Source organism: Colossoma macropomum, unplaced genomic scaffold, assembly GCF_904425465.1.
Source record: "Colossoma macropomum unplaced genomic scaffold, Colossoma_macropomum, whole genome shotgun sequence".
Taxonomy (NCBI): domain Eukaryota; kingdom Metazoa; phylum Chordata; class Actinopteri; order Characiformes; family Serrasalmidae; genus Colossoma; species Colossoma macropomum.
The window spans coordinates 8,122,789-8,149,717 of record NW_023494802.1 but is presented as its reverse complement, the minus strand read 5'-3'; the positions used below and the strand labels follow the sequence as shown (position 1 = coordinate 8,149,717).

At 39.5% G+C, this 26,929-nt stretch overlaps 1 protein-coding gene across 1 annotated transcript; it reads left to right on the top strand.

The window, feature by feature from the left end:
• The first annotated feature begins 12,817 nt into the window (after positions 1-12,817).
• Positions 12,818-26,374, top strand: c1ql4a (complement component 1, q subcomponent-like 4). The gene is made up of 2 exons (XM_036591602.1): positions 12,818-13,366; positions 25,906-26,374. The coding sequence occupies exons 1-2, from the start codon at positions 12,824-12,826 to the stop codon at positions 26,083-26,085; spliced, it is 723 nt and encodes a 240-aa protein (XP_036447495.1). The 5' UTR covers positions 12,818-12,823; the 3' UTR covers positions 26,086-26,374.
• Positions 26,375-26,929: the final 555 nt, after the last annotated feature.

The window sequence follows — 26,929 nt, the reverse complement described above, 5'->3', positions numbered from 1 at the left end:
TATGTACACATACATTATATTATGCAAACTATTCATACAAGATAAGTCACTAGATGTGAAACCGAAAGACAAAATTGTAATGAAACATATTATAGAAATACACATGGAAAGATACATTTGAATCAAGTAAATTCATTGCATCCCTTGTTTCAGTGCATAGAAGAGCTTGTAGTTGGTGGTAATTAGGCATACAGTACTTTATAGCAAGGCTGCATCATTTTCATGTGAACTAATGGAATCATGTTTATATGGACCAGAAGAAAAGGCAGAGAGAATGGAACGATTGTTCGCTCTACAACACAGCAGTCCAGCATTTGCAGAGAAGAGTTCTAATGAGGGAACACAGTATTGATATCTCCATGGGAACCTCCCAGGGCATCACTAACAAACCTACTCTTGTGTTTTGTAGCATTTCGCTTAATGCTCAGATTAACAAACACAGTTACAAAACACACATTAACAAACACAAGGCAAGGCAGTAATGAATTACATATTTGAAAATGCAGAGTCCAATGGATAATTAAGGGGAACAAGACACAAAGTGAAAACCACTGAGAGTCAAGAAGGAGATGAATTTGAGTGAGGGATTTAATTACTCTTTCTGCCAGAACGCTGATTCACAACCAAGCAGATGCAGTGAACCAAAGCAGACAGAGAAGGAATCAAGTGTGCGGGTAACCATTCAGTTTCAAAGTCTTACAAATAGCTTGAACATTTTCTTTCTTTTGCAACTTATTAACGAAGGGCTATGAACAGTTTATACAGATAACAACACTTCAAAGGAACCTTTAAGAGTGTTAGATTGGTATTTTAAGTGTGTGTCACTTGGCATGTCTCCTGCGGAGCACGCACCCTTGTCATGTTCCTGTCACATCTGAAGTTAAGAAGAAAGATGAGTCCTCTTTAAGGATGACACTGTGTCCTGCTGTGACTGATAGAAAGGTAGAAAGTGTCTGTAACACTACAGAAATCAATCTCTTTCCCTGTCTCTTGCTGTCTCTCGCTCTTTCTGTCTCGTCCATATTCCATCCACCAGTTTGATACTTGCCTCAATGGCTATGTTTCCATGCGGGGATTTTCGCCATTCTGACTGCAGATACTGAATTAAGTGTTTATATGAAACATAAACTCTGTAGTCGAACAAAAATATCAATCTGCTTTACATGAAATTCAAACCAAATCTGCCTGGGATCTGGCAAAAATTTAGATCAGAATGAAATGTTTACACAGAGATTTTTCCATTTAACAGATCACTAATGATGGACACCAAAATTTTATTCAGATTAAGCTCAGATTACTCAGATTACTCTCTTGCTTAAAGTATTTATTTTTTCAAGCAACCTATGAGTCTGATTATTATTAATCAACTTTTTTTTTTTTTATCTAATTTTCTTCCCAATTTTAGTCTTGGCCAATCCCCAGTCGCTAGCTCAGTCTTCACCTATATCATGATGCTACCAAGCTGGGAGGATGATGGCTAGTACATGCTACCTTCAAGTCATGTCAAGCCATCTTTGCAAACTACTGCTAACACAATGTCACTGGTCACCTCAACACACTTGGAGAAGAACACTAACTGCTAACTATGTTATGTTGATTTGGCTAACATCGTGCTGAGTGATGAGGGAGATGAAAGGCCAATGTATCCTCCCAGAGAGAGAGAGGTCGGTCATGATCTTATGCACTGCTGGCCCCAGTTAATAAAAAGATGGTTACTTTCCTCAGATTATGAAGGGATTATTAGGCTACATATAAACTTGTCAATGTTTAATAAATACATTCATAGCTTAGAGGTCTTTTAATTTAAATATACAGTTCCTCAGTAAACATATTAACTGTAGAACTGTTAACTATAATTCTGCCTGTCAAGCACGATTTTCCTGTTATTTCCTCCTCCTCCACAATTTCATTCCATAGTTTGTTGCAGCTGCAGCGTGTGCCTCCATTCCACTGCTGTACTGTGCTCCTGTTTGTGACTGACTGTATGAGAGTGTGTGTACAGCAATGCATTATTCTCCGATGGGCGACTATGGGTAAACGTTGTGTTGCTGTTTTTTGTGTGTGTTATGACACTGTTTGGACTGTGAGACTGATTTCCATCCCCTGTGAGGGCTTTGCCTTCGTCTGCCTGGAATCAGGAGCGGTAAATAAGTGGTAATGGGAGCGAATGGGAGGGAGCTGGGGAGCGCTTTCTGTCATCACTTTAGAAGGTTGTGACCCCAGAGCCCAGTGACACTGAGCTGCTAAATAATTCAGCCGGTATCTCGCGCAGGGCCTCTGGAGGAGCCGTGGCTGTGATTGCTTGGAGCTGACTGACTGACATTTGCACATGAAAATGGGCTTGGTTTTCCCCCAAACAGCAGCACAGCTTAAGGAAAACAGTGCAGGGCCTCAAAGGAGGGGGCCAGGGTGAGGAAGAGAGGGACAGAGGCACAGGGATGACAGCGTACTCACCTGACGAAGCCTCCAGGCAGCTTGTGAGAACAGGCCCTGAAAAAGTGCAACACAGATCATTCAGATTCAGAATCAGAAGCACATTCGAGGAATTTGTTCTGGTAAGTGCACACGTTTAACATGTAACATAGTAAACAGACTAAGCAAGCATGCTAGACTATTAACAGCTGTTTAAAAAATATAAAATGAAATAATTAATTGTGTAATTAAAATAAAATATAGGTCTAATAATGGTAAAAATATTTTCTGAGATTATGTAGATTAGCATGCTTTTATGAACAGTTTATCAATTCATGGAAATATGAATTACTAATAATAATAATATAAATAAATAATATAAGTAATTTCACTGCAACTGCCACTTTACACTTGCTAATAATTAACAATTGCTAATAATGTGTTTTAGACCAATAATAATGTTCAAGGTAAATACGAAATATATAAAACGATAAAATTAAAACAAAATATAGGCATGATAAAATTCCCTGAGACAAGGGACATGTAGCATGCCATACTAAACAGTTTTTCAGTTCACATAATTGTTAATGACAATAGATCATTTTATTTCATTAAATGTAGGCTCATATTAGTTTTTGTCATATTTGTTCATATTTTTTTTAGAAGAACAGCACTTTGTACAAGCCCTCTCTGGGCTTCTGGGTTTCTGAGCTTTTTGTTGTTCACAACAGTTTTGGTTGGATTCTGCTTTCATTAGGATACCTTATTGTGAAAATAATAAAACAAAAAAAAATGTTAGGAAATTCTCTTTTACATTTGCTTTAAAAATGCAGCCAGTGTGAATTCCATCAAGACATGTCCTCAGGCTTATGTACACTCAAGATAAATACTGGTTTATGTAACTGAACATAGTTTGTAATCTGATAATGTAGTACCCTTTTGGGTGAGGCTATGCAAAATTAAACGGACTGCTGGCAATATATGCTTTAATTACTTCCGAGAAATCTCCAGGAATTTAGACTGTCATGATAATAAGGCCACATCCAATTAGTTAATCCTCTGAGCCAACACAGTCAATATTCAGGTTACTCAGGGTGAAGGAAAGGCTGTGCATCTGATGTTTGCATTTATGTAGCTGTATTTCAAAGGTGCATGGGAAAGATTAAAAAAATAAAGTAAACAAAGCTTATTTCTGTATGTTAGCACATTTTTCTATGTAACTATACATGCTATATTACTATTTATCCTATATAAAAATTGTTTACATTTTATGTTACACTGCAGTGTGTCATTACATGAGAGTAACAAAAGGACATATTTGATCACACAGCCCCTAGCATTGGACTTTTAAAACAGCTTTACAAATCATTTAAAAAATTCTTAAAACTGTTAAATGAATAAACTAACAGTTAGATTGCAGGGTGTAACTGTACATATATGCCAGTTTTGGAGCTTTAAAGCTGGGAATTACTTGCACTGTTTCAAAATATTTAAACTGTAATAACCTTGATAAAACAGTAAGAATCCTGATGGTTAGCAGGTCAATGGACAACAGACATGCATTTCATTAAAAACTGCAAAAGCCAGTCAATTGCTATTACATTGCTGTTACATGCTTCATGTAATATATTTCTGAAGCTGTTTTAACTTGTCACTAACCTATAAAAGTATCCAAAGGTGTGAATGATCAAGTGATGTACAAATATGTAAAACTTACTTAAGTGTATATACAGTTCTGTGAAAAAGTCAGAGACCACCCTTTTGTTTAATTTCCAGTGAAAACAGCACAAGTTTCACTTTTTATTGTCTGAAAAAAAGCCGAAAACAGATTTAACTGAAAAAATACAAAAGCCTAACAATTCAATATAATACCAAATTTGTCAACGTGTAGCGTATCCACCCTTAGCCTTTATTACAGTTTTACAATTCTTTGTGGGGAACTTCCTTTCAGTTTTTCAAAGAAATTTGCAGGAATATTTTTCCACACTACTAAAGTTCAGCCTTAGAAGTTGGTTGCACTTTCTGCTTCTCACAACCCAAGTAATCCCAAATACATTGTCATGTTGAGGTCTAAGCTCACTTATTATGAGCAAATTTCCTTCTTTTTGTCTATTTCCTCAGTAACAGGTTCTTGACAGCTACACATCCCTGAGTTCCCTGAGTTTTCTTCTCATGATTTGGAAACTCTTACTTTTTCACTTATTTTCCTTTGACTTTCCCCTTCATAATGCAAATGGGTTTCCTTTTATCTATTTTTTTTTAGAAATATCTCCTGCAAAATAAATAACTTGTACTTAATGGTCATCTTGCTTGAAAATGATCAAATATATAAAATAGAAATATATATATATCTCGCTGCTCTCACAACAAAACCTTGTATCTCCAAAATGATAACTTTACAGGAGATGGAAAAAAACAAATGTAAGTCAATGTAACCAGACTTTTTTCCAAGTCATTTGTGACCATTTCTTTTGGTACATTTATCATGAAATTTATACACAATGTAAAGGACAATCGGCATTTTCACATTATGTCAAAAACTGAAAAAATGGAGATACAAGGTTTTGTTCCGATAGCAGCAGATATATTCTTCATTTTCAGGCAAGATGACCAAGTTAGTGGTCAAGTTATTTGTTTTGCAGGAAATATTTCTGAAGAAATGCTGAGTCTCGCAAAATATGATAGCGTATATGTTTTCTTTTCTCTCCTTATTTCATTACATCTTAGCAAAAATCCTGACGAAAATAAATAACACACGGCACTCACATTTCAGTGAAAAGCTTTTGTTTAATCTCTAAACCCTCACAGAAAATGAATGTGGACTTAAAGAGGAGGAGCAGTGGGGCTGCACGCTCTCAGTATGCTTGACCATATCTCTCAGCTTGAGAGGGAGGAAAGCAAGGGATAAGTGGACAGCGAAGGGGGAAAGGGGGAGGGAGAGGGAGAGAGACGACAGCGAGGGTGGAGCGCAAGACAGATGACAAATTGTGATTAATAAATGTGGTCCGGGACGGCAGTGTGGAACGATGCTTATTAATAGAGAGAATTAGAGTGGCTGTGCAACTCAATCTGCACACTGTCACTCTGCATCAGGCGCCATAATCAGAGCCTAATGAAACAGCACGGCAGCTTCTTCTCTCCTTCCTCCTCTTTCTTTTCCTCTCTCACTCTTTTGCTCTCTCTCTTTCTCACTTCCTGGACCCAGTTACCTTCACCCTTCCTTACAATTAAATTCACACATGAACACATACGCATGCACGTCCACGCATGCAGACAGAAATCTTTATGAAGATTTTACTGCACTTCAGCTCAGGAGAACTTTAGCATTCCCATGTCTCCTGCAGGCACTAAACCATAAGCTCGAATGTGTCTGGGGTTTGTGGACTGCATAACACAAATATCCAAGGTCATATATCTCAAGTTATCCTCATGTCTTTGGCTGTAGCATCTACATAATAAGACTATAAAACAGAAGATACTATAACGGAAGATACTATAAGCTTGAGGATAGGAGGAAAAACTTAATGACTGTGATGATGTCATGGGCATCGTCCTAATGTTTTACTGTTGCTGTGTAATAAAAGTGTCATGTTTCTTCCCCAGCTCCACAGATCAGAGCATGCACACGTCTTTGGGTGTTTTTCTTGGTCTAATACATCTGATTGCACTTATTAAAGGAATATTCCATTGTTTTTCAACCAAATTTTTGCCACGTATGGACTGTAGCATTGATTACAACAGACAATATGTCTTTTTTTCTTAAAAAAGAACAAAAACAGTTTTGATTTCTTGTTATATCGTTGAAAATTTCAAATGTTTATTAATGGAATTCAGCAACTGGCTTCTATTTGTCTGTTTAATATGATTATGACAATGCTGCTATTCTTGTGAGAGTCTTCCTGCTATTCCAGGAATATTAAAATGCCTTCTATGTGCTGCACAGTTTAATAAGATAACGACTGAGAGAAAAAACAAAAACAAAAAGTTTAACTCTATTCTCATAAGCTATCTGATATGACATTTAAATTATTAAATTAAATTAGTAATATCAGGAACGTTAACAATATAGTATTCAAAACAAATCATATTTGTTAACACAATCACCACGCTTCAACTTAAAGAACATGTTCCACACAGTTCACTGGCTAATCTACGTAATGTTAGCAAACTAAGGTAATGTCATTAAATTTGATATTATATATAAACATTCTCTCTCCGTTCACATACAGCAAATACAGGAGAAATTCATTGAAATTACTGTCTTTGGTAATCGACCAAATGTTACAGATGTGCATGATAGACATTAGGTTGAAAAACACTGGAGTATTCTTTTAAGGGATTGGTAATTAGATGAGAGATGAATCAGGTGTGTTAGAATAGGGAAAACACCAAACCAAGGCTTCTTAACTCCAGTACTGGGGAGCCACTGCCCTGCACAGTTTCAACTATTCCCTGCCCCAACACACCTGATCCATCTTATCAGCTAATTATCAAACCCTTTGTGAGCTGGATCAAGTGTGTTGGGCCAGGGAATAGTTAAACCTCTGCATGGCAGTGGGCCCCCAGGAGTGGAGTTCAGAAAACTTGCATTAAACCATTCACTCTGGGCATCCTCAATAGGAAAGAAAAATAAAAAAAAGAAATCTCCTTAATATCTCTGCGGTTTCTCCTCAACAACAATATGATCAGATGGAAAGACAAAGGAGGCTCAGATTTATCAAGATAATAATGCTCATGTTCATATGCAACTGAACTAAAGACAGGAATCTCACTCTGAACTCTACCATTTCTCAGCCAGAGCAATAAGCCTTCTCAGTTTCGATGCTGTGAATAACTATTAGACTTTTTATCTGGGCCAGAAGTATGTCACATCTCCTTTATGCTATTTCCCCTACAAAATTTTAAGAGAACCACCATTACGTTTTCTGAGCCAACAAAGAGCAAACTTTGAGCAATAAAAATTTTTCTCTGGCCCACAGGACAGTGATTCGGGAAACAATGCTATATGCAGAGGTTGCTAACTCCAGAGACATTATCAAAAGATGGGACAGAGGTAGCTAGTAAGGTATTACAGGAAGTCCCACCTTTCAAATAAAAAAGATCACCTTGTTGGTAAAGGAAGGCTATAACAGGTAAAAACCTGGGCCCATATTCATGATACATCTCAGAACAGGACCGCTGATTTAGGATCCTATTGCTCACTTACTTACTATGACTTTACATACAAGAAAAGATCCAAGTTACATGAATATGGGTCCAGGACTATCATATTCTTACACTGACACAAGCACAGATTTAGGCACTGCTGTCTTAGCGAGAGTACTGTCCGGGTTTTGACTAATGTTACTGAAGTTCTTATATCAAACACATTATCAAAACAGAACTACAGGTTACACCCCTAAAGAAGTTGATAAACCTCTTGTTGCTGAGATATGTGTCTGCGCAGTAACTGGAACAAGCTGAAAAATGCTTTGCACATTTGAGCTAAGAACCTCAAATTATTTGTACAGTTTTTGTCTGAATTTCCCACAGGTTTGAGTCTTTTAAACTTCAGCTTGGCTATCAGTTTTAGGGGTTATAGGTCTCTATCCATTCAAGCAGATGACTGGAAATGACGTGCTGGTGTTTCCAAATGCCATAGAGTGGACAGACCCCAAATTATCAAGTTTATCAAAGTTTCATTTGATGAGGTGTGTTATGTTAGCTAGCAACTAAACTGGAAAACGAATCTTCAGGAACAGAGTTGTTAACCACTGTACTAGAAAGTGTACCCTGTATACTAAGAAAATCCTTATGAGTCAGTTTCCCAGACTAAAACAAACTCAAAACTTACATTAAAAAGGATTTTCAATGGTGGCTCAAGATATTGATACTGCAATTTAATTCAACTCTAGTCTCAATCCATGTCCAGGAAACTGGCCCACACAAAAAAACCTTCACTGTCAACCACTTTTGTCTCATAGCCCTAATCAAAACTTGTGACTGCAGCCTATCAGTTTTGATAAAAAATGCTGATCCGTTTATTTGCACAAGAGCACATAGAGCAACAAACTCAAGTATAATGGAAGATGAGGATGGTGGTCCACAATACAGTTATTTGACTTCAGTGTTCGTTCACAGGGTTAGTTCATGTCCTAATTTCTTTTTGCCTCCCCATTCATATTGTGAACATCAACAATTTATCACAGGAAAATGACTTCTATAAAAATATACACATGTCCTTAGGTATGTCAGTAGTTCTCTGAGCTCAGTAAGGGGCAGAGGAGGTCTCAGGGGATCTTCCATTTAGTAATGATTACAGCCAATTAGTGTTTAACAAGGCAGCAACCTGATGGCATATGGCATCTAATAGAAAGCCACTGTAAACCACAATTGATATTACAGTGTGGGGAATCTGTGTTGTTTTTATTCATTTTAGCACATTCTGAAACTGAATGTTATTAAATAATATGCGGCAGTCCTAAATGACTGGGCTGGAACGAATTTCCTTGCTTTCTCTAATTTGTGTGTGTACTAGGGGGATATGTAGCACTGCCCCTCTCTGTCTCTCTCTCACACACACACACACACTTAGCTAGATATGCATATGAATAGACGACGATGATGATGAAGAAAATTTAAATACCATAACTCTTTTATTATTCATGCTCTCCCATGCCCTTTAACTCTCTTGGCTTCACTGGCTTTTACAAACAATGCAGTGGAACATTAATTAGTAGTGTAACATATAAAAAGATGTAAAGCTATGCACGACATGAATAAGAACTTACAGTGACTAATGGGCTGTTTAAGTCACGCATCATGGAATAGGTGTTTACTTAGGCTCGCCGTGACACAGAGCTGTATTTATGTTTGGCATGCCAAAATGTATGAGACAGGTCAAAGTAACAATTCAAACAGCTATCAAATGCCTGATAGTAAATATGAAAGGGCACCATCAAATGCTTGGACAGTGGAGAAAGTTCTTTCAAAGCCTTTATAATAAGTCAAACACAGACCTTTTGCTGTTATAAGCAAAAGGAAACTGACAAATTAACAAAGACAATGAAAGAGATAGGATAGAGAGGGAAAGAAAGAGCAAGAAACAAGAAAGAAAAAGAAGGAAAGTTGGAGAAAGAATGAGGGACAGACAGCTCAGAGACGTGCATATTTCAATATTAATCAGCTCAGTAATATTTTAACAGGCACTAAAAATCCAATTCTCACTATATTGCCTCTGACTCTTGGCGATGATTATACATCCGTAGAGGCCGAAACTGCACTGGAGGAGAGTGTGTGTGTGTGCGTGTTCATGGGTGTGCACGTGTGTGTGTGTGTGTGTGAGCGTCTAATGGAACAGACTGACTGACCCACAAACTGGAAGTGACACACCATTTAACTCACCCCACAAAACGCATCTCACACACACATTCACTCCAACTCTACATGTCCCTGCTGAATCCTCCCAGAAGCCAAAGTCACTCATATCTCACCGGTCATTATTTGGGGAACATCTCGCATGGCCTCTCTCTCTCTCTCCCCTATCCCAATCGGACGCTCCCAGTGCCTCTTTTCCCCTGACAGTGGTCATATCTGAAAGAGGGAGGAGGGATGAGAAAGAGCCATCAATATGTATTCCCCCTGCTCCCACCTCCTCCATTAAACTTTAAAAACGCAGATGTGTGATTAAACCTGACAGGGAGGGAGATCGGATGAGTTATACAGAATTCTCAATGGAGCTGCGCCAAAAAAATGGCCACATTTAAGCACGGCCCTACAACATGCTGCGTGCAAAGCCACGCAAATCATTGACTTGAAACTACATTCCTTACAAAGCACTCCATTAGCAATACTCATAAGATTACATCATTTAATAAGGTCATTAGACATATGTGCAAATAGCCTCATATTGTATTCTGAAAAGGGTTTATGAGTAAAAAATGAGTAGAAAAGAAGCGCAAGGTGACAAACCCTGCCTATATATTGCTCTCACAGCTATCTGTCTCAGTAAGGTTCATTTGTGGTGATCTATAAAAGACTTGGGACTCTTGGACTGCCTCTACAGAATACACAATGCAGTGCAGTTGAAGGCTTATGATAACTGGAATATGTGTGTGTATGGGAGGCAGCATGTGTATGTGTGCGCATGAGGGAGGGAGAGCAAGAAAGAGCACAATGGTCTCAGTGTCCTTCACTAATGAGGTCTGAAAGCTAGTGCAACTAACAGACACTCACATACACTGGCCTCAAAAATACTTACTGCCTCATCCCTGCCCCACAACACTGATGGGCTAGGCGATTCATAGCCTATCTTTATAATTTTTCTTAAAGAAAAAATCGCTCAATCAGCTTATTTTAGTTCCATCTCATGTGCATAGGTTACTAACAGCTATGCTAAATGCATTAACAGTTACTTTTCCCCTATGGCAATTAAGCTGAGTGAACAATGAGTGGTTAAGGAGAGAGAGTGAGGAAAAAGGAGAAAGAAGGAGGAGGGAGGGAGGGGGAGAACAGATCGAAACATGAGGGGGACAGTGCTGAAATCTCACAGGTGGTGGAGAGGTCGAACCAGCGCCGTCGACTGAAGCGTGATTCTGCGGAGATAACCAATTCGTATTTTTGCGCGGTTAGCTAGGTTAGCTAGGCTAAACGTTACACCGAGAGAACTTAAGTTGAACTACAGCCTGTCCCTGGCGGAGTCAGACAGTTTGTCGGTTTTTCCAGCAGACTCGCAGCTGTTCGATAGGAAAATGAACTTCCGTTCCTGTTTCTAAACAGTTTTTGTTGTTTTGAGGGAAGATTTGGTCGCGTCGCGAGCGTTTTTTCCTCTCCTCAAACCGTCGGTTTGGTTTGAATCACTCAGCCGTTGGTCTGTCAGCGCGAGCGCTCGCTCCGTAAAGTCGCTGAGGATGTGTGGAAGACGGTGAGGCTAACTTTAAACAGCCCTCACCAACTCGAGTGACTCAAATCTTGTTTTTTTTTTTTTAATAAATGAAAGAAACCTGTGAGAGTCGAAGAGACGGTAAGTGTTTTCAGTTTTACTTTAACCTTACCACAGTCGTTTAAAGTCGCTTTTCGCTGTGGGGTGCCGCTACCTTCTCAGGTCTTGCCCTCAAAACGGATGAATGAAAATGAGTTGCTTAGGGAAAAGATGTCTTTGAGAAATGCACTAGTGCTCTTTTCTCGGGGTGATAACTGAAGATAAAGTCTACCTTCCTTGAATAACGACCTGAAAAGGTAGCAATAACAGTAGCCTCCAAATTAAATTAAAGTAATAACTTCACTTAAGCATTTTTAGAATTTTGAGCCATTTGTGGTAGGACATATATACAAGTGTTTAAGTGGTCATAGTGCTATAACGATGTACACATTATTGTTTTTGGATATTTCATACATGTTAAAGTTCTAATGGAGGCTAGCTTTAGCTGATTTTGCCCTCTATTTCTTTCTCCAGTTGTGGAGTTTTGTCACTTCCCATGAAAGCATTGGATCACTCTCTAAAACAAGACATTTCCCTAATATTCTAAGACATCAGAGACATCATTTTTGCTCAGTCTTGTGAAGGGGAATCCTGCGAAGACACAGAACCCACATTTCATTTTGCCTAGACAATTTGGACGGATCAGTTTCATTTTATTTTCACTCATGGAGCATTGAAATTCCCTCATCATAGAGTGAGCTCCTGGCGTGTCTGCATAAAAAAACAGTGCTAACCTATTTTGCAAACAGAACATTTGGTGGCTGCACATGAACCTTTAATGAATTGAATTTGACAGTTGCTCTCTTTGTTAGCTGCTGCTAAAGAGCGCCTTTGCTGAGCTGTGGGACAAACACCATTTTTACTGATCTGTGATGAAAGAGCGCGACTAAAAGGGCCTTGTGTACCCTAGAGGAATCCCTGCATAAAAGCTTGCAAAAGGGGTAATGAGAGACAAGAAAACTAACTCAACATTTTTATTACACTAGAAAACAAAAACATTGTAATGATATAATCACTAAAGAAATTGTCATGCTTATGGCATTGTGGTAGATAGGTGATCCAGAGCTCACTGTTCTCATCTGTACTCTTTTTTCTTGCCACTCCCTCATATTCTCCCCCTCCACCCCATTCTACCCATAGTCCCTCAGCACTCTTTTCTCTCTGTATGCTCCACACTCCGTTTGCCTCATCCATAAATTCATCCATTACCCTTCTCCCCATTGGTCTCATCTTTCCTTAGACATCCTTGCTTCTGACTTTTGTTTATATATATATATAAAATCTCCCCATAGCCCCCTTTTTCACTTTTACTTTTAGTCTGTATTTTTGTCAAACCCACTGTCCACGCTGGCGGGCACCATTCCGCCCAAAGGAGAGGAGGACTTTCTTGCGCTGGCTGCCTCCCGGCTGAGCCGCCGCAAACGTGTTATAGGGGCAGCCGTGGGCGTGGCCATGGTTCTCATTCTCTTGGTTGCCATACCTCTATTGGTCCACAGCACTAAAGGGGGAGGAGCTGGAAGTGCAGGAAGTCATTATGAAATGCTTGGCAGTTGTCGGATGGTCTGTGACCCCTATACCCCCTCGCAACATGGCCAGGAATTGACGGCTGTCTCCCCGCCACCTCCAGATTTCACAAGCCGAAGAGGAAAGTCTGGATACAGAGGGCCTCCAGGGATCCCAGGACCACCTGGCCCCAGAGGCCCCCCTGGAGAGCCTGGAAAGCCTGGTCCGCAGGGACCTCCAGGACCTGGTCCTGATGGTTATGTGTCCTCATACAGCCCGAAGATCGCTTTCTATGCAGGCCTGCGCAAACAGCATGAAGGCAGTGATGTGCTCAAGTTTGATGACGTGGTCACCAATGTGGGTAACTACTATGAACCCACCACTGGCAAGTTCACTTGTCCCCTCCCTGGTATCTACTATTTCACCTACCATGTTCTCATGAGAGGAGGAGATGGAACCAGCATGTGGGCAGACCTCAAGAAAAATGGGCAGGTGAGACCTTTTTTACATAACATTTGAGTCAGTTGTGCACACTGGTGACGAGTGGTGTTTTAGTCACTTTTATTCATAAGTTCTAGAGGCAAACTGAAATTTAGCCGATAACTACCACAGTTCACCCTGCCCTTGTTGTATTATTGGCTAGGGGTGCAACGATTCTCCAAATTTACAGTTTATTTCAGTTTTTGAGCCACGGTTCAGCCAAGTCAAGTCAAAGTTTATTTATATAGCGTTTTTACAACAGGTGTTGTCACAAAGCAGCTTTACAGAATACCTGGGTCCAAGCCCACATGAGCAAGTCAGTGGCAACAGTCGCAAGAAAAAACACCTTAAGAGCAAGAGGAAGAAACCTTGAGAGGAACCAAGACCCAAAAGGGGAACTCTCCTCCTCTGGTTGACACCGGATAGCAAATAATAACAGCAGAGAATGAGATTTGTCCATTAGTATAACATAGACTTTGACTGTTCGTTCATTTTTTTTGTTTGTTTTTTTTGTGAGGGTGGGGATAAATAAAAAACAGGGAGATAATTTATGGGTTTTATCAACAACAATGAAATCAAATTTGTAACACCAAAGAGAGCACTAAAGAACATCATATTTTAACTTCACATAAATTAACTATGTAAACAAAAATAAATAAACAAATAAAAATTCTCTTAAAAAAATAAAAATACTCTGAATGCAGTGGGTTGGGTTGAGGGTGCGGGGGAGGAGTATTGACATGAGACTGTGGACATTTGTTTCTCAGTTTTGGTCTCTATTTCAGAATCGTTCCACCACTACCATTGGCCAATAACTCTGCTTTCTTAAAATCTATCAAAAAAGGTTTGATGGTGATATGAATGGGGAAATTAAAATAAAAACAGTGTTAGAGGGCTCCCAGAGTGGTGCATCTGCCTACAGGATTGCGTGCTATCTAGGACCAGATTTTGAATCCTGATGCTGCCACAGCTGGATGTCTGGATGGCTGGGCCTGCTGCTCTCTGATGGGGAGAGATGAAAAAGAGGCTGTTTACACCATGTATCAACATGTGTTTTCTGTGATCGAAGCACATTCAGATTTCACTTGGCCACATGAAAAGCCAGGTGTAAGCACAGTAAGGATGCTCTGTGATCGGATTATGATCAGATAACTCAAACCACATTTGGAGTGGATCTTGACCACATTGAACACAAGTGTAAATGGATTGTGTTTTCTGTATAAAATAACATTAGCAGAAATACGCCTGCTTAGTGCTGGCTAGCAAGTGAGAGGATAAGTAATGAAACGCAAGGCGGAGGATACGTGTGGAGCCGCTGAAAGCGTCCAAGCCTAGCTTGCTGATTTGTGTTGCAATGAGGAAAAAGTAAACAAGTAAACCAGAAATAACGTTTGTGTTGATATGCTTTTTATGTGCCTATTTAAATAACATGAATGAAATGAAGAGCCACATCAAAAGTAAGAGGCATCTGGCTATTCAGCACAATAAGTGATGAGTAATTGTGTTTCAACATTTTGGTAGAAGTGTAGCAACAGCATTCAGATACAGCACAAGTGTATTTATCTGGCTCATGTTATTTACATAATACAGTTGCATCACAGATCAGCCTAATTAAACATGAAAAACTGGCTGATTGGTGTGTGTGTGTTTATAACAAAAATCTGGCTCTTGACTAATTCTGATTGTGCATCCCTGGTACTAAACAAAAATGTGAAACAGCAGACTTTGAACTTTCTCTCTGCGGTGGTCAGTAACTTCCTATTCCATTTCCTTTGGCACGCTAAAAAAAGTAATCATAAAATAAAATCAGATCTCATCTTGGTCACAATTGGAATGCATTTTGGGGAAAAGTGTAAATGGAATCTGGACAAAGTATATGCAGATATGATCAGAGGGGGAAACATGTTAATGCAAGGTGTAAACAGCCTCTTATTTCCTCTCTACTATTGATCTACAAAGGTGTTGGCCACTCATAGGCGTCTGTCATCTCACATGCACAGAACTGGGCAGTCTTCGATTTCCTCCAAGCGTGTTCAGCTGCTCTGTCATGTTGCATGAGCAGAAACAGGGGAGGTATGACAGAGTAAATCAGTGATGAACCAGTGAATATTAGGGAGGTAGTTTGGAAAAAATCCAAAAAGGGAATAAAACATGGTAGATTTTAGTTGTGCTTACATTTCATACAGAGTTTATTGCCATTGTTTGTGTGTAAAAAGGATTTCTGACATTATTTTGACGCTATTTTGTTTGTTCTGTGTGTGGATCTCTCCCTGCAATGTTCTTATTAGATGCAGTTTAACCGTAAATGGCTAGTATATTACAGCTACATTACAGAATGGCACAAGGTGTATAATTATTTAGTAATGCTTACCTGTTGCCTTCAATACTTGTGTACTGCTAATGTGACACACCTTTTGGACATTAAATTAGAACATTGTAAAGGTGCTGTAGGTTTGAGTCAGCTGTGCAATATACCACTTAAGAACAGGATGCAGTTGCTCATATTCTCATTGTATGTGAAGGTCATGCCACCAGTTGAGTGTCTACTTGGCTGAATGAAAGAGTGTAGTCTTCTTCTTTGGGTGCATGGTGCTAGACAATGGTGCATCACTAACATTTGAAGAGGTATAGAGCTAGGCTTCATACACAGTGGTGGATTTGTTTTTCGGTCCTTGCCTACCCTGCTGGTGGAGTTAAGGGTGAGGACTACTTCTGCAAAAGACCATAATGTGTATTTTTGTTTGTAGTGTTTTGTAAGTGGTACTAGATAACGATGCATTGATTATGAACTTTTTATGGCGGATTCCAATTTCTTTACAGCCAAATTGTCAGATGGGTGATTATTTGGGCCGATTTTTTTGTAATTTTTTTTTAACCCGAAGCTCACAGTGGGCGGGCTAAATAAACACATGAAGCATGTTAGCCAGTACTTTGCATCAGCCGGAGTTGTCATATAAATAACATGATTTGCTCTTTAATCAGCAAACTGGCATTTTAAAATAAATAAACCAAATATTAGTTGCCTATTTAAATAAAATTAGTCAAATGAAGAGCTACATTGAAAGTAAGAGCTAACTGGCTGTTCAGCACAATGAGTCATGCATAATTATACTTCAGCATTTTGGTGTAGGTGTAGCAGCAGCATTCAAATACAGAACCTGGGTACTTACCTGCATCATGTTATTTACCTCATAAATTGCAACACAGGTCTGTCAAAATAAAAATAATAAATGTATTCTGAAAAAATCTGCTCATTCCGATTATGGCTGATTATGATTGCACATCCCTACTAGTAGGTAAGGTGATAAGATGTGACAGAACACCCTTGGACTTTGGAAAATGTCTTCCTTTTCTGCAGTGCTCAGTAACATCCTGTTTATTTCCAGTCCTTTGACAAGGACAAGTCAAGTGTCCAAATTGTTGGCTTCATGTCCAAACGAGAGTCAGTTATAGGACATTTTCAAGTGAAAGACAAAATACTATTTGGTGTTCTTGTAAATGTTGTGTGGCTAAAAGGTGTGAAGTGTGAGAATTTGCTCAGATTGGATCATGCAGCATTTTGGAAATCACATTTCGCTTTTCAAAAGACAGTTGTTTTAATGACATTGTATAATTTAGTAAATATTAAACTACACTTATTACTTATTACCGGAAGCTTAAGTGAGTAGTTGAATAAGCATGTTGAAAGTGTTCTTTCCAGTCACTGTTTTAATAATCGTGTAACCGAAGCATCTCTATACCTCCGTGGCAACATATCAGCTTTTTTGAGGGCATCATTTGAAAACTTTTGACTGTCTCATTAACACGCATATTTGCAACTTGATTATCACCTTAAAGGGAGTGCAGTAGGGATAAGCAGATATGACTGTTGAAGTGTGGACAAACCAGGTGTAGATGTGCACATCAAATAAATAAAAAAATAATGTAAAATTGACGGCTTATTCATCCAGCTGCTCAGTCCCTTGACGCTAATTAAAGACTAAAGGCAGGATATGGACAGCAAAAAAGGTGTCTACTGTGGATTTGAGAGATTACATGACCTGTGTGCAAACCTTTCCTACATCCATTTTCTGTGTAGTGGGAAAAGTCTAAAGGCACATTGACAGGTTTATAAGCAAAAGCTACGAATGTCCATTTCTATTTAATTAGGCAATGAATGCTGGAAATGTACCATTTTCCCACTGTCAACTGCTCTCGCTGAGAGTGACGTGCACCCCGTGAAGATATCAGAGTGAGAGCACATTAAAGAAATCCTGTGGCTGCCATGTACAGTTTAGTATTATCATGCAAGTCTGCTCCCCCTATTAAATCATTCATAACTCTTAGATTGGATCCTCTGCCCACTACCCATGCCCCGTCTTCTGTATGTTCATTGATTGCCCATTAATTATCTTTTCACTCAATTCAATTATTTAACCCCATCTCAGTCCATCTCAAACCCATCAGGTGGCTCTACTTCACTAGGCTGATGGGCCTTGTGTCCATCTGATTGAGAGATGTGTGTGTATGTGTGTGTGTGGCGCTGGCTCCAGTGATGTAATGTGGCAAAAAGAGCAAGAGAGAAAGCACAAAACAGAAAACCTGCAGCAAAAACGTATCGTATAGCACCTCAGGCAATATCAGTGAAGATCAGGCAGTTGTAGCTTCAAAATTAGCCTAATGAGTAAATAGTGCAGAATTAAAATTGATTAGATATCCCTGCATGTAGATACCACATACTGAAAGAATACTAAAAATTTAAGTGGGTGGTTTTGACAGATGCTGAGAGACTTGAATTCCCAGAGGTGTCATCTCAAAGGAGGCACTAAACCTCAGGGATTGCGAGCTGTATGCTGATTTCTAAAAGGTTATTTTTGTATGCTAACAACTATTACAGTCCCACAGGAATGCTACTGTAGCATCTTTAAAGTTGAGGTAAACGATGAAATGATTGAAACTATCTGCTAAAACAGTTCAGGGTCAGAAATGGCTGATAATGCAATTTATTTCTATTTTGGCTGTTCTGTGGTACGACCCAACTATATGTTTTATATCAGCCCTTTAATTCAGCCTACAGAGTGTGAGCATTGGACAAAGAGCAAATAAGTATCTAATTGACCATTGGCTGATTTGGCTGTAAAGATATCTCTCTAAGAGAATCATTTTATGTACAGTAGCTGCGTTCAGTGTGCTACCTTAATGCTTTGCCGCACAGCATGAAAAACTTTCAAACACAGTTTCAGTCCTCTTGTGTTGTAACATAAGAGAATACGTGCAATATGGCAGGCCAGTGGGTGGCCCATGGGATGCAGAGCGCCAGCAAATTAAGAAGCAGAGCGAGGAAAGGATGTGGCTACATGAAGGGAGCCATAACAGGGAGAGGTCGGCCGAGGCAGACAAGCCGCTTGACGTAAAGATCAGACGGAGGAAAGGAAGATAGATGGCTCAATAGAGACTTACAGACAGTGAACTGAGATGCGAGGCTACTGGGAGGCCTGCGCCAGGGCCAGAATGAGCGTGGAGCCAGAGACAGATGGAGAGCTAGCCGACATGTCATGGCCAGACAGGTTAACAAGGTGTCTGGGAAAAGAAACGAAAAAAAATCGAGAAGACTACGTTTGCATTTGTTTACCAATTATGAATGTGGGCAGACGTCAGGGTGTTAATTAAAGCTCTGATGGCTCTTCCTGGGTGTATTCTGCATACTGCTTCACCTGGTTCTGGGCTGCTGTGTGCATCTGGCCGAGCTGTCGGTGCTGCAGGTCTGATGGACAGTGAAAGCTGCCCTCAGGGGGACTTCACAGTGTGGCAGAGATGGCCTGCTCAAAGTGGGCCCCCTAGAGTGGGAGGCTAAAGACTCCCAAGAGTGTGCCAACACCGTGACAGAGCTGTCCATCCACCAAAGACTGCTAATCTATTGCCTTACGTAAATCTTCCTGGCATTTCGGCTTCTACAAATGACCTTTTAGCCACCATACCCTCTAGCATTTTGCAGAACGGTCTATGAGTTAGGAGGGTGAACGGATTGTATTGGTCACTATTTTTACACTGGTCAAAATGGAAATAGTATTGATGGACAAGGGTGTAAAAGTCACAAGCATGCATAAACCAAAATAGATTGAGCCATGTGCAGTTGTGATTCCACACAGCTGAGCCTTCATTTGGATTCAGTTGCACTCTTCCCTCTTGAAGAAGTGCATTCTACACTCTTAAAAATAAATGCGTCAAAAAGGTGTCTTTTACTTCCTTAAAGAGGCTTTCGGTAGGTGGTTCTTTGAAGAACTCTTTTTTTGTGAATGAGCTGTGGTGCAAGTGTGAAAACCTTTTTAAGATTAAAACCTTCCACATAACGTAAAAGCTGTATACTGAATAATCGTTTGTCTCATAAAACGTACATGCAAGCCAAAAACCTTTTAGGAAACTTTATTTTGAATAGGCCCCTGATGACTGTTGTAAAAGTTAATCTGTTCGCAGAGAGTGGGCAAGGATTAGTGATGTAATTATAACAGTGCCCTTCTCGATACTAAATGACATCAACTTCACATTTCTCCTGATTAATTCAATATATTGCCCCCTCAGTTTAAAAGGCAACACATGAAAATGTTCACTGCTCATTTGTTTGCTGTATCACAGCACCTGCTACAGCTGAAGTGAATTAATTAGCACACATTAAGAGAACGTGGATAGTTGTATGCTGTAGCACTGTCACTTTAGAGCTGCCTGTCTTACCCAACTAAAGGCTGAGGTCACACTCAAGCAAATAAATATAGGTTTTTTATAGTCAGAGTTATTTATATGATTGACTGTAGAGTTATTTACACAAACAGATAAATATGTATGTTTTGTCTGGCCACAGTTAATTACACATTATCTTTATTTGCCTTTTTACTCCTTGTGAGTGCATTTTTAACACGTTGGGTTATTCTCGTACAGGGGTTAGATAACCACCATTTGATGTCTGTGTTCTCTGATGATGGAGTAACTGCAGATGAAAGAAGTAAGAACATGAAAAGATTTGTTCAGTGGGCATGACAGTGCGAGCATTAGAGGTGGCACCTTTATTGTTCTGGGGCGGTTAGAATAATGAGATGTTTTTCACGTCTTTTCTTTAATGCTAATGTGGATTTGATTCACAATAAGACAGCAGGCTCATATGTCATCTCTGGCTCAACGGCACCATTTCTTCCTTCTCATCGTTAACTTCTCTGGTGCTGTTAATCTTTTAATTTATAGTCCCAAGGCTCTGCAATGTAGTTCCAAAGTCTTTTTTTCAGAATCTATGGAGTAAAGTAGACGAATGCTCATTTCATCCTCTTTTTCATTTAAAAATTCTCTCGTTTTTTCTACTGTCACACAGTCCTTTAATAGATCACCAAAAGGTCGAACTCTCTCGCACAGGCATGTAATAAATGCCATCGCCTGTCTGTTAATGACCTGTACCTGCTATAATAAATGTCTCCTCAAGCAGCGGTACAGACATGATACAATTGAGGCATAATGAGTGTCTATGTTAAATTGGTAGCCTCTAATTGCCAAATAGATTTAACTAGAATCACACAAATAAGTGAAGAACTAATAATGATCAAAGAAGTTAATTAGATATGCAGAGAGGCCTTTTAGGCCAGCTGATGATTTGAACACATAAATTCCGTAATGTTGACCATCGTCATTTACTATAGAAATAGCGATAATCACTTAATATGTTATGGTAGGTCTGTTCTTGAGCCATAGATATAAAGTGCTTGAGCAAGATGCCAATTAACTACAACTGTGAACAAGTAAAATGATTGCTTGTCTCACTTTAATCTTGTTCACCCCTTGGGGGACAACACAGCTATTCAATAAATGTTCAATTTCCAAGCCTTTTGGCTTCCCCGCACTCCCTCCCCTGCTATGTGCTCAGTCCCTTAGGTAAGTTTAAGAGCTACTTTTCCATTGTCTCCGCTCTAAGAGGTCTGTATATCACAGAGAATGAGTCCTGTCAGTTTTATTACCGCTGGAGCACAGCAGCAACTGATAAAAACAAGACTTCATATACCCTCACATCTCGGCGGTCCCACAAAATAGCCTCGCTTGATCAGTCTGTTATCCTAACCCCCTCCCAGTCTCTCTCTCTTCTCTCTGTCTCTCTCACTCTCTTTCTCTCTTGCTCTCTGTCTTCTTCTCCTCTCGCCTCGTCTGTTGTCTGTCTCTCGCTTCACATCTCTGCTTGTGTATAAACGTCACTGCAGCTGCGCTCTGCTTTTTCTGTCCCCCCTTCCATCTTTCCATCCTTCCCCTTCGTTTAATGGTGCCCCTGTAATGAAAAGTGCTGGCAGAACAAGCCCCCGGCAGGCCCGAGGGTCCTCCCTCGCAGCCAGTGCCGAGATCAAGCCAGCATGCTGTTTCACAAGCAGCCCGCTCCCACGTCAATATCCATCTCCGATGCAGTCCACTGTAATCCTGAAACATCTCCCACCCTGCTCCCCCACAAGACAAGCTTTCATTTCACTTATATTTGATAAATGCCAGAAAACATCGAACGGGCGAAGTATGTGCTGCTGTGCATTGAGCCCTATGCCTGCTGCTGGCCAGCAGACGTCATGGAACCATCCCAAAAATACAGGGCAAGAATCAATGGGGGAAGAGAGAAAAGGGCTTAATTGTTCAGTGCTGGGTGTCTTCTAATTAAAGTGACCACTTGCATTTTGGTATTGAGCCTGCGAGTGTGCCTGAGGGAGAGAATGGCCCTTTTCCCAGTTAGCCAAACTAATGAGCAGGATGACATAGGCTGGCCGTCGATGGCGAGAGCAGGCCAGGCCATCACTGTCACACACACGGATGACACATTCCTTATATTGACTGCCTCAGCTGACAGCTCGTAGCCGCTCAATATTTCTGCCCTTTTGGAATCTCAATTTTTCTCAAAAAGTTCTTGTGTGCATCTGCGTTTACATGTCAAATCATTAACATATAACAATTTTAGAAGCAATATTCAGCATATTCGGGTGTTATTTCATTTGTAGTCTTATCCTTACAAATGAAACTGAGTTGATTCTTAAAGGGAAATCTTTAAGAACACACATCGGTATTCAGTTATACATAACTAAACAGCAGGCAATCCACTCAATTTACAAATTATTGACTGAGCTGTTCTGCAGCCAGAGACTGTAATTGAGTGCACCTGTTAGATTATTGCTGTGAGAAATGAGGTTAGCCAAGTATGAGGCTAGATTTTCAAGTGTTATGTATCTGTATATTTGTATATTTGAAGGAGAGGTCCTGTGTTAATTTTTGTGTTTTAGGTTGACAGACTAAAGTGATGTCCACCAGCATGCTTTATAATGGAAAATCCACATTGTCATCACCATCAGTGAAAAAGGCTCACCCTATTTTTCACATTGTTAATGTTTGAATACATTGTTAACATTAATATGATCATAATGTGATCACATATCTTTCATTCATGTATGAACATTGTTGCAAAGAAAAAGAACTATATAGAATGAATTTAAGTCAGTGGCTGTCTCTGTTTATATATTTTTCCCAAAGCTCCATTAGGGAAGATTGTCTGGAACGCCTGACAGAGATTGAGCGGTGACACCATGGTCGGACATTGAGCATAGCACCAGACAATCAATGTCTGACATCTGTCGGCGGATATACTGCTTTTTGGAAATATTTAGAAGAGAGCAAAAGATAACCAGAATTCTTCAGAATGTTAATTCTGTTCAGTGAAAAAATATGGTGATTTAGTTTATTTTAAATGGCCAAGACTTAAAATAAAATGAATATACCATCTTGAGAAGCATCTTCAATAACTTAAAAGGCCAGTTTAGCAGGTTGATAATCTAAGAACTTCCATGACTTGAAAATGCTTACTCGTTGAGAAAGTAGATATGATTATTTCATTGTCATAAGTAATTATTTTGAGAAAATAAGTATTTTTACCATTTCTTTTTCAAACAACATGTTCATTCTCAGCTGGAGGGATGATCTGAACTTGAGTTCTGTGCCAAATGCATTATTTGGGAACTGTATGATTTTGAGCATAACCTCTTGGCTACATGCAGTGCATCAAAAAATGTCTGTGATATTTCTGCCACAAATCAACAATTAGTTTGAGTAAAGCAGGGACTGCAGTTTCAATATATGCTTTTAACAATCATTTGGAAAACTATCAAATAATTATTTAGGCAAAACCTGCTCTTTCAAAGTCCTGTACAATTTATTGTTTTTTAAAATTGTTTTAATTTTTTGGTCTTTTTCCTTAATTAAATTGAGAATAAAGTGACAAGGCAGTTACTTTTGTATGTTTTTTGGTGCTATGTTGGTAGCAAAAACAAGACAAGCTTGTCACTGGTGTTAAACAGCGTACAGCCAATACTAACTATCAGCTTTGGTAAATCAAAATAGGTGGTTCCTTCTAATAATATCCTCATAGTATTTTACCCATTTACAGGGAAAACACCCATAAATGCATATGTAATGAAGCAAAAATAGCAGACATACCTTTGATCTTATTATGGGTGCCAAAAGACTGTTGTGTCTTTATTAAATCGCGACAGCCACTTTATAATGTCAAAATAGGTTTTGCGCAAAATGTTAGCAAATATGCCCCTGAATCTTTTAATGTTGATGTTTTTTTAAGACTGCTGTTAAATGTTCCCATTTTTTCAGCTGAAAAAAAAAAATCCATGAGACAGAAATGAAATTAAATCATAGTAAGTAAAAATGTATCCTGTAAACTTACTATGTTGCCTGTTTTATCAAAGGTCTCTTCACCTCCTTAATTGTAAGTCTATTCAAGCGTATATGTCTGTGTGTCCACACGACTAAGCCCAATTTAAAATGTTAACAAACAAGCAATAGATCCACTCCAGGGAGTCAATACAACGGATCCTTGATGCAGAATTTAAATAAGTCTGATTCTGTGGAGTGCAGCCTCTCAGCCTGTGCACAGGATGTGTTTCTTGCATTAAATTCAACAGGTCGATACTGGAAAGAGATACAGTGTGTGTTTACATCCCTCCACAGCAAGCCTTATTCCACAGGTTGGAGCATACGACCACTGGCATTACAGATCAATACGAGAAAGTATGAAACTGTTCCACTTCACTTTACTACTCGTTGTGAGGCAGCCCACAAAAACCATGCTATGATACATCAAAGAATATTTAAAAAGTTCTTTTATAAGACATACAATTTAGGAGGAATTTATAAAATGAGATCACCAAATAATGATAGATTTATGCCACAGATACTGTGTGTTATTTAGGGGACCTGTGAGCACTCATGCCTAGCATAATTCAGTAGTAGTATTGTCAGTATCATATATCTGGCTACTGGACACTACACTGAAAAATAATGAATTTACCTCTCCATTCTTGGCCCACACATACATCTCTTCATAGCAATTGCCGCAAGTTTGGACAAGTTCATTCAACCTAATGAGAAAATGAAATGTGTAACTAATTTTTTTTTGTGAAAATATGGAAATTTATAGTCTGTAATTTATCTCAAATTTATTTTGAATGTGTACAAACTGTTACGACAGATTGGGTGACTGTTGTTGTTGTGTAATCAAACTAGCATTACTGTGGTGGCAAATTCGTTGTTTCCAACCTGCCTATTTCCCAATAACTACCTGCCAGCTTGGTGGCTTAGCATTTAACGTGGACACTCAACATTATGTAGCAAATGTCAACTCCAAAATAAATTCACTATATTGAATAAAATTTTGGCCCCACTTATTCACTCCAAAGGAACGCATTGTTGGCTAGAGCATGAATAGGTCAGCTGATGGCTCAAGGTGTATATCATTTTCATGTGAATTATATTACATCTACACAATTATTGCCAAAATTAAGGAAACTAAAAGACAAAATTGTCATTGTGATGTATTTTATTTATGCCGAAATGTGCGGTGGGGCTGTCTAATTTTCACCTTTTTTATGGAAAAAATGGGGTTTCCAACTTTTACTTCCAACATCTCATGCAACCCGTGGTCTCTGTCTAGCCTATGTGTGAAAATGGGAAAGGCCTTAGGAAAGTATTCATACAACAAGAGTTGAGCTTGGGACATTTAATAAACACATAATTACTTGAATTAAGTTATTTCTATTTATGACTTTTTGTGTATGACCTTTAATTATCTAGCTATGCACTCACTGGCTACTTTATTAGTTACACCTGTCTTGTATGTACACTCGATGTCTATTTTGTTAGGTTTATTTACCATATAGGTGCACTTTGTAGTTCTACAATTACAGATTGTAGTCCATCTGTTTCTCTGCATACTTTCTTTAGCCCTCCTTTACCCCGTTCATGGTCAGGACCTCCACAAAACCACCACTGAGCTGTGTATACTCTTAAAAATAAAGGTGCCAAATGCAACCAAAAAAAATTTCTTTGGAGAAATGCTATAAAATAAGCACTTTTTGTTCCCTAAAGAACTTTTCAGTTCTTTAAAGAACCATTTTTGTAAATTCGCCCTGGTTGTTTTGCCTGTGCTAAGAGACAGTGACAGGGTGAGGTGTGAGCGTCTCTCTGGCCTTCCTCTAACCGAGCCTCTATTTCTCTCTGTGTGACAGGTGAGGGCCAGCGCCATCGCCCAGGACGCAGATCAGAATTATGACTATGCCTCCAACAGCGTGATCCTGCATTTAGACGTAGGGGACGAGGTGTGCGTACAGCTGGACGGGGGCAAAGTACACGGGGGAAACACCAACAAATACAGCACCTTCTCCGGGTTCCTCATCTACCCCGACTGACTACCCTCCAAACCTACCGCCCTGTCACCCCACAATGCTGCTCAAAACACTCTCAAACACTCTCTCTCCCTCTTTCTCTCTCACACACACACACACACATCCATATATTGAATAGACTTGAAAGGAGAGACATGCACATGGTTTGATGCTGGCTGGAAGAAGGGCTTCACAGACATGATCTCATGAGCAAACTCTTACTTTCATTGAGCAAGTGCATTTTCTGACAAATTGTTTGTATGTGTATGCAAATTATGGATATATGCTATACCTATACACCTACAAGTTTCCAAAAAAGTGTAAAATAGATATTGCGTATAGAAATATATCTACCGGAGTGCTACCCTTCCTCAGTGTTTGCAGCATTAGGTGTACGTGTTGAAGTCCAGTCATTTTTGTGTGTCATCGGAAGCCTAATTCACTTCAGTGAGATTGTATTTGGATTTCTGCTGGAGGTTGCACACAAGGTTGCAAAGGCAAAGGCCTAACATGCTTTGCTGAATTCGGACACAGCTGTTACAGATGGCTGAGATTTGGTGGGAATTATTTCACAGGGGTTATTTTCACTAACAAGCGGACTGATTGAATAGCGCCGCACTACGGGAATTCGATACAATGACATATATATGCGCCTGCACACCACTGTGGGACTGTGATTAATCTAAGTCCCCTGGTTCAATTAATTTGACTTAAAGTGACCGCTTTGGCTGTCTGTGTGGAATTGAAAATATGGCCTGTGCGCGTGGATATACAGGGGGTAAGATCGAACACACAATGGCTGGCCACGACTCTGAGCTGCGTGAGCATGGATTTCCAATATGTCCAAGCACACCGGCCCAGACTACAA

Excerpts from the sequence above, each read along its gene's own strand:
- c1ql4a (XM_036591602.1), top strand. The coding sequence starts at position 12,824 with ATGGTTCTCATTCTCTTGGTTGCCATACCTCTATTGGTCCACAGCACT. Across the intron at positions 13,367-25,905 it reads ACCTCAAGAAAAATGGGCAG|GTGAGGGCCAGCGCCATCGC; the intron begins GTGAGACCTTTT and ends TCTGTGTGACAG.